Source organism: Arabidopsis lyrata, assembly GCF_000004255.2.
Source record: "Arabidopsis lyrata subsp. lyrata unplaced genomic scaffold ARALYscaffold_7, whole genome shotgun sequence".
Classification (NCBI taxonomy): Eukaryota; Viridiplantae; Streptophyta; class Magnoliopsida; order Brassicales; family Brassicaceae; genus Arabidopsis; species Arabidopsis lyrata.
The window spans coordinates 4,510,917-4,526,532 of NW_003302549.1; the positions used below are offsets into that span (position 1 = coordinate 4,510,917).

The window sequence follows — 15,616 nt, forward strand, 5'->3', positions numbered from 1 at the left end:
CTTTCGCTTTTAATTCTCTTTCGTCATTTAGATAAAATGGATCAAAAAAGATTGAGAAACTTCAAACTGAAACATAGACTCAAAAAAGTGATTTATCTCTGATTGCTTCTACTATGAGATTAACAAAATTTCATTAAGGGTTTCTTCAAGAGCAAGCCCATCTAGACAATTTCATGCTCGTCATTCTCCTTTTCTTGTTTGCTTTATTCTTTGACGCTAACCTCAGTTTCCTCTTGGCGTTTCTCTCCGGATTTACCACTGCCATTAGCTTCTCTTCTCGCTTTTTCTTCTCTCTTTTCCTTCTCAAACTGTTTCTTATTTCACTGTAAACTTCCACAAACATTTTGTTGCCTAAACTCTTGTCCCTTATACTGTCTCGTACCTCTTCTGCTAGCTGTTTCAACTCATCTGATCATACCAATACTGTTTTGTTACATTTGTGACTCATAACCGAATATGCAAATGGAAATCATACAAAAGAAAAACTTATAATACCTGTGATGATTTTTCCCGTAAATCCTTCGCAGACTTTGTACAACGGAAGCAGAATTTTGTAGGCATATAAGTAACATTCTTCTTGATTCAATTGCGAGGCAAAAGCTTTATAGACGTTGAACACAACTCTCATCTGCATATCACAAGCAAATATATATAATGAGTTTAGTTACTAAAGCCTGCAAAAGCTAAGGTTTAATCAGAAAAGGGAATGACGCAAACCTGAACAGCTTCCATATCAAGTGCAATCTTCCCCATTCTTTTGAGCAAACTTCCGATCAATACATTTCTTATATCATTCCCATCATCTTCACCATTCTCAGTACGTTTGCCTGAGGTAAGAGCCAAAAAAGTAGACCTTCCTTTCCCTGAATCAAGCACTTCAAAGGCTTTGAGGAACACCACTTGCTCATCCTCACCAAGACTGGACCAGAACCCATTGTAGGTTTCTTGATCAGATTGTCCAATCAGCGAATGAAGACTAGAGACCGCAAAAACAATATTTGCTGTGAGGAGATCAACATCAACGTTGCCCATGGTGGGCTGCTCCTTTAACTGGAAGCAAAGAGAAACAGCCACCATGAACAGGCTACTTGGCCTCTCTAGAAGAGAATCCACTACAAATGTATGACATTCTGGTCTTTTTCTCCCAGCTAATGCCCCAAAATAATGATTCAAGAGCCTGCAGGATTTATTTCGCAACCATGCATGTGGGTGCAACAAGAACTTAAACACCATTTTCCAAATATCCTGAAAAACACATCAGAAACAAATGAGATCCAATAGGAACAAAGTAATGTTAATTCTTTCGAAGGAGAAAAGGGAAGGAAAAAAAATCAACATCATATCATCACAGAAGGGAAAACAAATGAGAGGCTCAGGAAAAAAAAAGTTTCCAACTAAGTCCATGGTAGTGATTGATGCTTATAAAGCTAGAGGAGTAATCTTTCTAGCTGGAGACCTCTACTTCAAGATTTGATATCAAAACAAGAGCAATGATCCTATATTCTTGACAACAGGGCAACATTTAAAACTATCATAAGCTAATATATATCAAAGCTTCAAGATGCAACAATTAATGAGGCAAGTACTTCACAAAAGTCTACCACAACAATAAACTACATATAGCATCATACAACTGAGTGCATACCTCTAAATCTTTTCCGAATCTTAAATCAGGAAATTGCTCTAGCATCTTTTCTATCATAACCAGTGAGTAGTATGCTTCCTTCCAGAACGGAAGACTGGCTTCCTCAACAGTATCTTGCAACTGTAAGCTGGAAGCACAAATCGCAGACTCCAAAATAGTTTTAGCATCCTGCACTGTATTGTAGATATGCTTCCGAAATGTTTTCTTCATGGCGCCAATAAAAAATCCCAATACCTGCACAGCATCCAACAAATGAATGAGTTAGAATTCAGTAAGAAGCAATGAACATACTACAGAAGGGGCCTAAAAGCAATATGAACGCAATCAGGCTTTATGAAGATGTTATAAGCCATAAGACCAACATTATTGGGAGGTGCTTAGTTTTGGTTCTTAGCCCAATTTTTGACTCTTAGCTAAGAGTCATTCCTTAGCAAAATCATCAATCAAACCTTTAATTTTAATCTCTTTTGAGCTAAGAACCAAGTTAAGCACCTCCCAATAAGGATGGTCTAAGTTCATAATAAAACCCTTCAGGTAACACCACTTGTTACTCTTATTTCTTCATATTTAGAAATATAAGTTCTTACTTCCTACTGTCCGACATCTAACTATTGTCACGAAACGAGTTTAATGAATATACACCCTCAGCATTTACCTGTGCCGCCGCAGCCCTTAAGTTCTGCTGCTTATACCAACACAAACAGTACAAGAGACTGGAATCAACTTGATCTTTACTCATGCGGCCTATCAGAACTTCTATCACAGCACCAACCCGGGGCAGCACTTCGTTATCAGTTTCATTGGACAAGCAGACAGTAAGTTGAATAAACAATTTTTGGGACTGCTGATCAAGAACAGACTGCTTGCCAAGATTAGGTTCTGAAAATTTTAAGATCAGGGCATGAAGCATGTCAAGAACTGCTTCTCTTCCAGTCGGAAATTCATACCTGAAGGACAAATTAACTTACTATAAGAAAAATAAAATAAAAATTGAATTCATAGCTAGTGCACAATACATACCTCAGATTTTCCAGCAGAAAGTTCACATGTTGCTCTAAACGTTTTTCAGAAAGTGTATAGTGAACCATAAATTGCAACAGTATCTGTTTACATTTCTTGCGGATTGATTCCAACTGACTATTTACCATCAACTTTGAAACCTGATTTGCAATGTCATATATCTCTGGAACTACAAGCTTCCGCTTCACGATGGCCTTGAGGAGTGAAAGAGCAACAAAGGATGAATCAGACTCCAGATCAATAAATATGGGGAACTGAATCAACATTTTTAACTGCTCAGATGATAAAGTTATATTTTTATTGTCGAGAAGCGTTGTTAGCAGCTTAAGGCATGACTGCACAAGAGGACTGCTGGAACTCACTGCAGACTGAGCAATGGTTAACAATGCTGTTTTCAGTTCATCTGCTTCAGACGTGAGGGAAGGCAGTGGAAACTTTACTAATGAAGTAAAACATCTAAGAGATGAAGATACAATATCCTCATACTTAGAACTCAAGCATCCAGCAAGCAGTTTGACAAATGGATCTAACTTCGACAGGAGCTCTTCATCAGTGTTGTCGAGTTTCAATTTTTTCATTCGGTTATACAATAAGTCCAGAGCAAACACGGTTATAAGATGTGGACATGACTTGGGACCAAAAAACAACCCAGTAGTCTCTTTCAGATCTCTTGATTTCCTACTCGTTTTGGAGGGTGGTGCAGACACTTGATCTCCAAGACCACTCCTGTTATTAATACCATCATCAACTAGGCCATATATAAAAAGAAAAAGATCTCCTTGGTCAACAGATGTATTGCCTTCAATACCAGCTGCAATTTGTTTTAACATCTCCTCCAGATTTGTTTTGATCTTTGGAGTTAGATGGCGCTGCAGCTGAGCAGTGACCGGAGAAAGTAACTTTAATCCATGGCTTCTGAACGTTACATTTTCAGCAATCAATTTCAGAGTCTCAAATGACTTCCGTTTTCTTGTTTCTTTCATTTTGGATGCAAATTTTTCCACCTCTTTCTGTTCAGCAACCTCTCCAAGGATATCGGTTTCCACCACAGCAAGGAGATCACCCAAACAATGATCTAACTTCCCACACGTAGGATTGGACAAGCACTTTGATAAGATGGAATTGAGAGTGTACCCCAGCACATGCACCTCAGATCCTCGTTTTAAGATAGCACGTAAAATGTTTACTACAACTTGCAAGTACTCCAGCCCAAGTTCTTTCAAACAAGCAACCAGAGCCAATCTGGCTTCATCACGTGTGCTCTCCAACCGGTTCTTCAAAAAACTGGCAATTTTATGAACTATAGAGGATAGGTGTGAGTCCATTACATCTTCAGGGAGTAGCTTTAGAACCTTTAGCGCAGCCACACTGCTGTTAACATTAACATTATCAGAATCAGAATTCATCAGCTTCTGCATCCTCGGGAACACAATTTTCTGAAGGCAAGTCCTAATTTCCTCAGCCTCCTGTGGGTAGCCATCTTTTGCAAAATGAAATTTATCCAAAATCAAGCAGATAAGTCGCAGCAGAATTTTTCCCTTTTTGGCGTGCTTGTTCATCTCTCGGAAACACCGATTCAGGAGAGCATAGTACGACGTCCAACTCATATGTGCAGATATAGATGCAAGGGCTTCTGTGCATGCATTTTTGACATTATTATCTTTTCCATCTTGTCCATCGAGCAACATATTGAAAAAGACCGAGACCAAAAGTTTTCTCACTACTCCCTGCAACACCAACATTTGGTCATAAGTCTATCACAGTACAGCAGTTCCATTTAAAAATGTAAGAAATTCAAGGGATCACCTCAGGCAGACTGCTATCTTTAACCACATTAGCGAAACGTGAAATTGCCCTTGCTCTACGGTGTGCCTGCAAGACATTGAAAGAAAATTAATCATCGTAAAGTTTCTAGCATCTTCATGAGCTATATGCCACTTCATCCTCTAGAATATAATAAGTTCGCAACAAACCTATTGAATAGAGTTAGAGGGAAAAAGAAGAACAAAACAAAATCAGAAAGTTGGATTGGTTCCTGTGTGGTTATCATATAGACTTTTATCATCACCACTGCTCCAATACAAATCATAGACTCAGGGATCATATATGATAAAATGACTTACCTGAATGTGAACAATAGCTTTAAAGAAATCTACATTCTCGTCTTCAGAGCATAAAGATCTAAATGCAGAAAGATTTCCGGCATCTGGAAGTTTGGTCACCATCTCGCGTATCAAAAGAATCCATTCCTGTGCCAGAATAATATGTTTCAGAGAAACGCCAGAGCAAGTAAGAGGGCCATGAATATCCATATTACAATAAGATGTACAATTCAATATCCCAGGTCAAGACTTGTCGTCTCTAAAGCAGAAGCATGACAGTGAGCTAACCATAAGCAGCATCAGAAACTTAAGTTACTAAACCTTACCTACATCTATTGTCCAATGAAATTTTTTTATGTTCTTTCTTCCGGGCATATCAATGATTTAAAAGAGTTACTGTACCTTTATTATAATGCCCCCTCTGTTTATTGCATCTCCAATGTGTTTCAAAATAAAATTTCTCAAAATGCACAGTACACGATCTCCTGTCCAGTTTACATCAGCTTTTTGAACCTCTTCTTCTCCAAATTCAGGGTGAGCTGGAGCCTCTAGGCAAAGTATTGACGCTGAAAAATCAATGAAAGAAGACAAGAGCTTCTGTGCGCTACCCCTTAACATAATGGATTCTGATGATACGTTGTATATACACTGTGAGAGTATGATCATTGTGTGCTGCTCTGAGGATTTAAAAAAGAACTCTGCATTAATCTCCAAATAAGCATTAACTATCTTTTCATAGTCAAGGTCATCAACTTCCATAGCTGAGATGGCATTCATATCGCGGACACGCTTTGCCTACAGGTTAGGAACCAATTGTTTGTTACAATTGCAAAATCAGAAACAAGAGAAGCAAATGACTCAGCTACAAAAAGAGACATGATACGTACCACATCATCCAGTGAAAAGTCGATGTTTGCAAGAGATTCAAGAAGATCACAAATGCATAATCTAACGTCAAGTTCAGCATCAACAAGTAGAGGAGAGACTGTATTTATAATCTTGCTGGTACTCTCCATCCCAAGATACGATATGATGTCCTGAATGGCTAGCAAAGCGTCACGACGGATATCTGTAAAAGCAATAAAACAGTCACATACAAGAGACCTGAAGTTGTAAGTTTTACCAATAAAAGTAATATGACAGTAATCATACCAGAATCTTTAACACTTTTATTCAAGAAAGACAGCAAGACATCCAAATACTTCATAACATGGGAGCGATCTCGCATACGCTTTGACAATAATTTAAGAATTTTAATCTCTCTTTCCCCATGATACTTGACTGATTTCCTGGACATACATAAATAATACTTTAAGAAAGTATAAAAACAAGAGGACATAACATGATTCAGTCAATGAACAAGAGGTCTGACCTTTTCAAAATATCCCCAATGAAAAGAGAATGCAAGCTGTTAATCAGTGCCTCTATATACGGATCTAAAAATCCACAGATCATATTGTCATCCTCACCCAACTCGTTGTCAAGACAAAGCAGATTCTCTATGAACTTCAAGGCAGAAGACTTTATAGCTTCTGAAGCTGTGGTGACAGTTAGAATTGAAAAAATGTCTGGAACAAGAGACTCTTCCCGACATAAGAGTTTCATCAGATTACGGCTTTTACTCATTGACAAGAAGCACGAGAACAAGGAACTTGGTTTCTCACTACTAGAACCCTCCTGCTTGAAACTCTTAATTAACGGACTCACAGCCGAAAAGAAGAGGTCCCAGAACTTGGAGCCAAGATCACAATCCTCGTATTTATCAAGAACATGAGCAATGATTTTCAGACATAAGGATCTCAACTCTTTAAACTGCTTCAAAGCAGTGCCAGCCTACACAAAAACCGGAAAAAAATGTCAGAAAAGACAAGAATTCCAAAGAAGGAGATGAGAGAAACAATAATGGTTTGTTTGCATAAATAATCTACCCGAGATTTTAGGGATAAGGGTAAACAACAGAAATAACCATTTTACCTGGTCGTGATTTATTGAAGCATTTTCTTTATCATCTGAAGCTGATTGGGCGTCAGTGGCATTACTTAGTGCCAAAGAATCAATGTTCCTTTCTTCATCAACATTTGGAGCATAATTTACCAATAGCCGGACAACACATCCCATCAAAAAGTCTAGAAAAGGTCGGACACGGAGTTCATCGAAGACTTCAAGGATATGTTGGATGACATGAAGAAACCCAGATTTCTGATTCCTGGATAATGTTGATATAGTATCAACAGTGAAATATTTCAGAAAATTGGAGTTTTGGAAATATTCCAGAGAACTTTTGCCTGAACTCCAAAACGAGTCCATTGTTTCCTCTGATATGATGTTCAAAGGCTTTATCAACAATGCAAAGAACAGGGCAAGTTCATTAACATCCAGCTGAGATATAAAGCAAAGAACTGCCTTCCGGTGACGGATACTTGTATGCTGACAAGAAAAACAACGAGACCTTGTTAGGACCCAAATGAAAACTGTATTGGCATAGTGAAGAAAACTAAACGTAAGTAATATGTACCTTCCTTGAAGCCAAATTTTTTAATGTCCTAACTTTTGGCATAAGGATACGAATTACAAGAGAAAAAATATAAGATCTGTGAGGTTCTCCGATGTCTTCGGACAAGTTCCAGGTTGTGAGTTCTTCTCTCAATTCTTTTGGTTTAATCAAATTTAACAAACGCTGGCGGTGTGGGAGTAAGAAGTCATTCGTCAACAGAAGGCACTCTAGAACATTCGTTTGTATTTCAGCATCATTATCATCCAGGAACCTGGAAAAATATTCAAAAAAAAAAACACAAACCAAATACAAAGGTCAATCAAACTATTTAATTCTGTATCAAGAATGGAAGTTTTTACTCCAAAAGAACAGTGAAATATCGAATTGAGTAGTCTCGCCAACCTATTCTGCAGAACGTCGTTTAGAAATTGACTAAAACGAAACGACATAGGATTCTTCATCAATTTTAGCAAAATCAACCATTGTATAAGAACCCTCTTCCAGTCCTCTCCTTTACAAACTCGGCCATTATATGATCCGACACTGCAAGGTAGAGAAAAAAATTGATGATAACAGTTAAATAATACTACGCTTAAGAACAACAAATATAGAGACCAGATTACCTCACAGGATTTTCGCTGTTGTATCCCAGAAATTTCAACAACAAAGGGAGAATTTCAGAAGCCCGAGACTGAGCAACACTGGAAGCTTTTTGTAAGATCTGTAGCAACTGAGATACCACCGTTGCAGTAGGTGTGCTCTTAGACAGTGGAAAGAGAACCGAATTAAAACGCCCAATCAGATCTGTAGATTGAAAGAAAAACATATAGGCATCAGACTATACGGACAATAAGATGGAGATGAGGTTACAGACATCTTTCGTCTAACATATTGAAACAGGAGCAAAAATGAAAATTGATATTTGAAATATACAGAACGAAGCAACTAATTCATTATGAGTGGATGAAATAGGTATTTACTTAAATGGTGTGAGCCTACCTGTATGCCTCTCTGACATGCTTTGGTTCGCATTCTCACTGTGATCGTGGAGGGTTTCAAATTTTAGTTGGCACTGCTCCAAATAACAAACAAAATCACTCCACACTGCACCTGTGTAATTCCTCACAAGAACAGCAAGACACTCAGATGCTGGACCCCACAAATACAAAAATTCATTATGTAATAGTCCCAACATCCCATTCAATACAAGCTTCACATATGCCGCATGTATCCTGCCAGCGGAGAGGTCCTTTTGTATTGTAGAGATCAAATTGACCAACATCCGACTAGTATCCACTGTGTGAGCAGTCTCTTCGACTGAGAGTAATAACTGAAGAACCTGGTATTTTGAAGGAAAAGTTTCAGAAAGTAGTGACAAGATGATAAAGCACAGAGGCAACAGTCATATAGTCATAATGCTAGTAAGAAATCTGCTTGAGGTAAGAATACAAAACAAAGGATATCTACTCACATTCCCTTTAGGAAGAGATTTTTTTATCTCTTCAGACGACAAAGTTTCAAAATGGCACAAAATCCTCAGAGTCATAAGACGGATATCTTTATTTGGATGACGCAAATTTTCAGAAAATATTTCAAAAGCATCTCCAGCCTTCTTTGCTTGAAGTTCTGGATAAGCCTTAGACCTATCATCATGAGCTAATGCAGGCCTACGAATTAATATAGGAAAATGCATCAGCCTACAGTCACAGAATCATCAAACATGGAGAAAAAACTGAATAGCCACCAAAACAGACAAACTGACCTATGCATAAATTCCAAAACATCGGCCACGGGTGACAACACTTGCACACATGACTTGTAATCTTTAGCAAAAGACAAAGCTTCCTCTAGATCACTGTGGTTGATTCTTCCCAGCATTTTGTAACATGACCTCAAAGCAGTACCAAGTAAGCTCTGCCACATCAATTCTGGGCCACTACAAGTGTCTGCTGAAAAGAAATTCGCTTGTATGAGATGTTATGATAAACTCGAGGAAATGAAATCACAATCAAGAACAACTCAATTTCCACTGAACAGCAGTTCAATGAGAGATATATCACGGCAAAGATATATATGAGAATTATTTAGGATTTTGTATAGCTGAAGGCCCAGACCATGAATCTTCATCTGTTTGAATTTTGATCATCAGATGACACTGATCGAGCACATAATTTGAGTGGCGTCTTAGGAGGAAAAACAGCATACAACAAAAATAAAGTAACATGCAAAAAAGAGTGAATCATGCAGTGATACTTACCATCTGACACTGCCAAATGCTGTCTGAGACTTTTTTTAAAGCAAAACAATAATGATGAATCCACTTTAAAATAAGGATAACAGTTGACAACTCCCCAAATGGCAGCCAACTCGGCCTCATCAATTCGAGCTAATCCCGTATCCTCAATATTCTGTTGAACCTTTTTAATATTTTCTTCCAAGAATTCATGAATTCTCTCGTATCTACTCTCAAATGTTTGACTTATGATGTTCACCATGTCGTGACTTGTTTGTTGCCTCTCACACAATGTTAGTAACAGAGGAATAACTTCCTCAGAAGACTCCCAAATCATGTTGTTAATTGCACTGCAAAACAGAATTTAGTTGCTAAGACACAAAGGTAGGATAATCAAAGAGGAGTTGATAAAAAAGACTATGATATGAGTCTTGCCATAATATATTATTTGTAAAGGCTTTCACTACTGATTGATCCTTCTGTAGGAACTCCCGCAAAAAAGGCAGCAAACTGTAAATAAACATGATAAAATGTAAAGAAAAAAAAAAGGTTTAGATGTATAAACAGATAGATAGTAGACAATACCTTGGACTCTTCAAGGCAAAAATGGGAGCCCATAGCAAAGCAACAGTTTCTATTTCATTGACCCTGTTGATTGTGCATAATATCAATTGCAGAACTTCATCAAGGACAGCAGATAAGTTATCCCCTTCTACAACAGTCTCAGAGGAAGCCACAAAAGTTGACACAGTGCGGCTCACGATTCCAATCAGTGATGGGCTATCTGTTACACAGTGACAGTAATTTAAGTCGGCAAGACATTAATATGTATGTTGCCATGTGTAACCCAAAGAGATTACAATAGAAAGAGAGGGTGAGAGAGAGGAGCAAAGCAGCAATTGAATCACTCACCGTGAACCTTGCGACCTTTCTCAATCTTTACAACCGCCGTAAGCAAACTCAACAGTCGGCTTAAATGAACCGATTTTTTGTTTGAGATTGATTTGTTTATTTTCTTATACAGATATTCCCACATAACAACTAATTTTTCTGCTTCCAAATCCTCGCATATTCTCTGCAAAGCCAAACTCACAACTTCCACGACTGTACCAGGGCCTGCAATGCGATACAAGATTCAACCATGATAAGAAGTAAATAAAATTCTAAATCGTGAAAACCAGGTTCAGGGTATCTATCCAAGTTATTTGATATAAATGATTAAAATCCTCTACGAAGTAGAAGCATTAATCCCCTCCAGCAAGAAAATGAAAGCAGTTTAATAAGGATTCTCACCTCCCACCAATATATTAGCATCATTAAACCATCAATTCTTAAATTCATCACGGAAGACCTTAATATAAATGGATATGCAAAGATAAGAAAACTCTATGATACTACTCATTCTCCTCTAAACTAAGAATTAAAATCAAGATGAGGATAAATCAACCACAAAAGCCTTCTAAATAAAGTACACTCCTAAATGAAATACACTTAACATCTCTTTAGAAAGAGATTTTGCCTTGAGGAAAATTATCAAAAAAAGATAATGTTGAATCTTTCAGCAAGAAGCTCAAAACTCTCTCAGCTTTTGAATGGAGTCTTCCACAGGTACCCCTCATAACATAATATAGTAATCCAACTCCTCCAGCTTTTTTGGATGGATGTGCAACTTCAGAAAGGATCATCTTGAATCCTGTAATGTTTAGGTTAGAAGAATCAACTGGGCTGTGAATCAAGTGGGCTATCCCTAACGTAGACATGGGAAAACAAATGACACGCAATTTTTCACCTTTTTCAAGTTGCTCATCCTGTGCATTCCTCAACAAAAATGACATGGATTCTGACATAAATTCACTGATATAGTCTTTGGGGTAATAACTCAATTCCGACGTATCCCTTCAGCATAGCAAATTAAATTAAATCAAAAATGAAATCTATGAGATGAAGAAAAGCCTATAATAAGATTTAACAACATTTCCAGCATGTGATAGTCATGTATTGTCTTTTAAGGATGACAAAAGACAATTTTATCAAATTTAGGGCAGCCTCTATTGATCCAGTAAGTAAAAGAAAGACCATGTGCAATCATCAGAACCATTACAATAAACAGACATTATAGATTAGATTGAAGTTCTTTACTTTACTTACCTGAGAATGCTTTCAATGTCGCATACAAGATACTTCTGCAGGGACACTATTATGGAAGACCATGATGTGAATACCTGCACGAAAAAGAACCAGGATTCAGCAAAAAGAACATATGAGTTTAGGTAGTGTCGTGAGTGTAAATTATGCTATAGAACACCAACAACCTGCTCAATAATCTCCGGATCTTTATGGGCACCATTTTTTAGGAGAGTCACTAAGGAGTTCACAATTCGTGGCAAGAAGCTAGCCAAGAAAAATACAAAAGACATTGGTTAGAAGATCTAATCACATGGACAAGATTTTATCAAAGAAATCGCAAGTGAAGCTCAAACACTTGACCCTTAGAAGAAAGTCAAACTCTGCCAAATATCAGTCAAAAAGAAAAATTACTTCCTAGTGGTCTAGCACTGTCATGTGTAATGTGAGATGACAATAATCAAAATTCGAGTTAGTAACACTGTATGCAAGGAACGGAAGGTAAAGTTTGTGTTAACATGTAGTAAGCTATCCAGTATGGCTAAAACTATATCAGTTCTCAGATGGCAAGGAAACGGATTTAAAAAACTAGATAGTCCAGAGTTCCACGACATTAAGGAGTACTCTGTAGGCACCTTGAAACAATTCATCAGCTTTTCCAAAGCATTTACTTTCAGTAAGCCTTGTTAAGGATTACTATGAATTCAAAGTATACTAGCTCACAATATGGAGTTTAAGAATACTCACGGAATAAAGTCCTTCAAGAGATCTCTTGATAGAGCAGCAATCAACCTGCAAAAAAAAATCTTTATACTTCTATACCGAAGAAGATTACAAAAGTGCATGCATGCTCTTACGAATGGAAAAAGTGAAGAATTTTAGCGACCACTATCGTAGCTCCTCTGACAACATTTCCATGGAACTAGAACGTGATTTTGAAGAGTGGTTAACTACACCGCTCGAAGATTCGGCGGCATACATATAAAAATGACAGCTTAAGTGACAAGTCCATATCAGTGAAAATACGTTCCACTGGCAGATGGTTCCAGGCTAACAGAATGAGTGGAAATTAGCAAACCTGAGAATGGGTTCCAGAGACAATCTTGCTTTCATTTGTAATCGAGAGACAAGTTTCGACAAGATTTTTTCTTTTTGCACAAGAACCAAACCCAAATTCTGGACAAGTGGTAACATCTCTTCATAAAACGAAATGAAATCTTCAGCGGTATTTAGTTCCTACATTCAACCAATCAAATGAACCAAATTTATTATCTCACTACGTCTGTTTAAGCGTGATCAAGCACTAAGAAGACTTAGATATATACAAAGAAAAAGTAGGAACAGCCCCGCTAGTATATCATATGCATTGCAGCTTCTGCATCAGACAACAACAATATATATAGAGATAATACTTCTCTGGTCACCGTAGATGCCTATAGAACAATATAACAAGAAAACAGAGTACCAACATTCTTTTCAGTACAGAGGTGAACTAGCGAGCTGGCAGTCTCTTTACAATATCATGTGAACAATAAAAGCCATGAGGTTTACGATCACTAAAATTACCATTACTTATTATGTTTCAACCACCGCAACTTCTAGCCGGTAATAAAGCAAAACTAAAACAAGGTACGGCTTACTAAAGACTACAATGATTTAGTTAATATTCTTAACTTAGGTTAAGAACAGTCCAAGACCAGAAGAAAAATAATGAAACTTAAAAAAGAGGTCCAAGGCAACAAAATCAAACATACCCTCCATTCTACGAGGCAATCCCTGAAAAATGTGGATCCTTCTGAAGGCTCAGCCTTCACCTTATTCAAGGTCCTATAGCCGTTGATGTTGATGTCAATGTCGTTGATTCTTTCAGAAAAAGACTTGAACTGCATCCAGAAGTAATAAAGCACAAACAGCCATATTAGAGAGCACAACGAAAACAGATAAGTGAGCTTACTAATGAGCAGAAAGAGCGGACACTATGAAAGCTAATCGAAACGAACACGTACCACAAATCGCTTACGCCCCTCGGAATTGTTGAGCGACTTTACTGCCCGAGCATCAGCTGAAGTCGCCATGATTCAGAGAGCCGCGTTTCCTAAACACATCAATCTCCAAAACAGTCAATTTCCAAACTTTACAATTAAATCCAGACTAAGCAAAGAGAAGTTTCTAAGAGCAACTAGGTATATCAATCTAATTGCTTAATTGCTGCAGTTTGAGAATCGACACAAGCCTTGGAATTTAAACAACAAAATTCGAACTTACGTTTGGAAACGAAACCACACAGCGGGTTGCGAAAGCAAGATTGCGTCTTAAGAGAAAAATCGAAAAGGTTTGAGCTTTCAGCTTGGGAAGAATTTGAGAACGCGGCGGAGGAAGAAAGGGTTTAAGCTTCTTTTCTGTTCTCAAACAAAAGAGGCGCGGTTTGGGTTTAACGACCCGGTTAGGTTTATCCTGGTTTATCTAATCGAACCGAATGTTTGGGTTTTGACGTATATTTATTTCTTCTGGTTTTCCATAACCGAGATCCTTATAGTTGGTTTACCAATTTTAGACATCTTTTCTTCGCTTTTTTTAGCCCAATCTTAACATTCGTAAATCGTAACACATAAATTATGGAGACGTGATGAACTCATCAACATCTCCTCCTCTCAAATTAAGATAGCATTTCGAGCAACACTCAGCTTCATCTACGATCACAGCAACCAATTAAGCTTTCATGTTGCTCAAGTTGAGTTTTTATAGTAAAATCATTTCAGGTGAATGACTAGAATTTGGGAAATAATATGCGACTGTGTATCAAACTAAGATCGTAAGAGCTAGCCAGATTTTAAATTTGAAGAAAGCCATACTTTTGAGGGAATTCCTCAAATTTAATGGGTTTTGTCAGGCTTGAGTCTACAATGGTTGTGCACCATATGCTTTATTTTCCTGCCTTCCTATTGTAAACGTATTGTTTTATATAAACAATACAAAACTACTAAAGTAATGTTCAGTATACGAGATGGGACCAATGATTTATTAAACATAACATTATCGTCTTTACTTTCTGTTGTTTCTTTTTTCTATATGGAATTTAAATTATCATAACTTATTTTCACCCCTTGGTTGATTATTTTGGACCTTTTGGTATACAGTAATTATTAAGTACAAACAAAAATAATTATTGCATTAATTTTATGTACATGCATTCTCTTAATAATACATGAGATGATAGATCTCGCTTTCTGTTGTGTAGTACATCAATGCTTACCAACATTTGTAATTAATACTAAATGGGAAGTGTATTAAAGCCGATCTCTACCTCTTGTGAGTTTGTGCAAAACTCAGAATGTCCCATGTGCTTAATCATGCATATTGCATAATAATGTTATTTACTTATCTTTGTCAATTTAATATTAATCTTAATAAAATACTATCAAACAGATTCCTTTCTGAAAAACTGTGTATACAATGGTAAAAATGAATATATAAGGTAAATGATGAATTTATTAGACAAAAAAAATATATAACAAGAAGGTTAAACTAACAAATATAAAAAAATGGTAACATGACATGATGATGATGATGATGATGATGATGATGGTGTTCTGTTATATTCTCGTTTGAGAGGATCCTCGTTCCCAAAGGTTAAGCAGACAAGTTCATCGGTATCATATTGATCTGAAAACAAAAATAATCTTTAAAGAAGTGATCTTATTCTTATCAAACACGAGTATCGTCTAAAGGGATAGCATGTTTGTAATCTTGGGGACAAATTGTAAACAGTAATATATGAAGAGAACATTATCATGACCCATAGAGAATCATTGATGAATGTACCCAAATGAATAGAATTATATAATTTCATGCATTTATACTGCATGTCTAAATATTATATATGTCTAAAATAGTTGTCACTAGAAAAAGTGTTGGCTCTGGGGTTATCTTGTAGACTATTGCACTTCTAGACTAGCAAATATTTATATCGAGGTACGTAGAGATTTGTAGTTGGCAAA

At 37.0% G+C, this 15,616-nt stretch overlaps 1 protein-coding gene across 2 annotated transcripts; it reads right to left on the reverse strand.

Moving 5' to 3' along the window:
• Positions 1-39: 39 nt before the first annotated feature.
• On the reverse strand, positions 40-14,003 carry LOC9305424 (small subunit processome component 20 homolog). Of its 2 annotated transcripts, none has more exons than XM_021016858.1 (32): positions 13,884-14,003; positions 13,625-13,713; positions 13,373-13,501; positions 12,697-12,854; positions 12,366-12,410; positions 11,807-11,885; positions 11,643-11,716; positions 11,284-11,390; positions 11,014-11,187; positions 10,407-10,610; positions 10,080-10,278; positions 9,930-10,004; positions 9,519-9,844; positions 9,024-9,207; positions 8,733-8,928; positions 8,261-8,600; positions 7,885-8,065; positions 7,664-7,804; positions 7,283-7,532; positions 6,742-7,194; positions 6,140-6,600; positions 5,920-6,056; positions 5,655-5,836; positions 5,170-5,562; positions 4,789-4,914; positions 4,472-4,537; positions 2,666-4,392; positions 2,301-2,592; positions 1,646-1,879; positions 718-1,245; positions 496-628; positions 40-408 (listed from the first exon to the last, which is right to left on the reverse strand). In XM_021016858.1, the coding sequence occupies exons 2-32, from the start codon at positions 13,691-13,693 to the stop codon at positions 146-148; spliced, it is 7,926 nt and encodes a 2,641-aa protein (XP_020872517.1). In that variant the 5' UTR covers positions 13,694-13,713; positions 13,884-14,003; the 3' UTR covers positions 40-145. The 2 variants fall into 2 exon arrangements, with proteins under 2 accessions (XP_020872517.1, XP_020872516.1); XM_021016857.1 differs by having other exon boundaries at positions 9,024-9,210.
• Between the last annotated feature and the right edge of the window lie 1,613 nt (positions 14,004-15,616).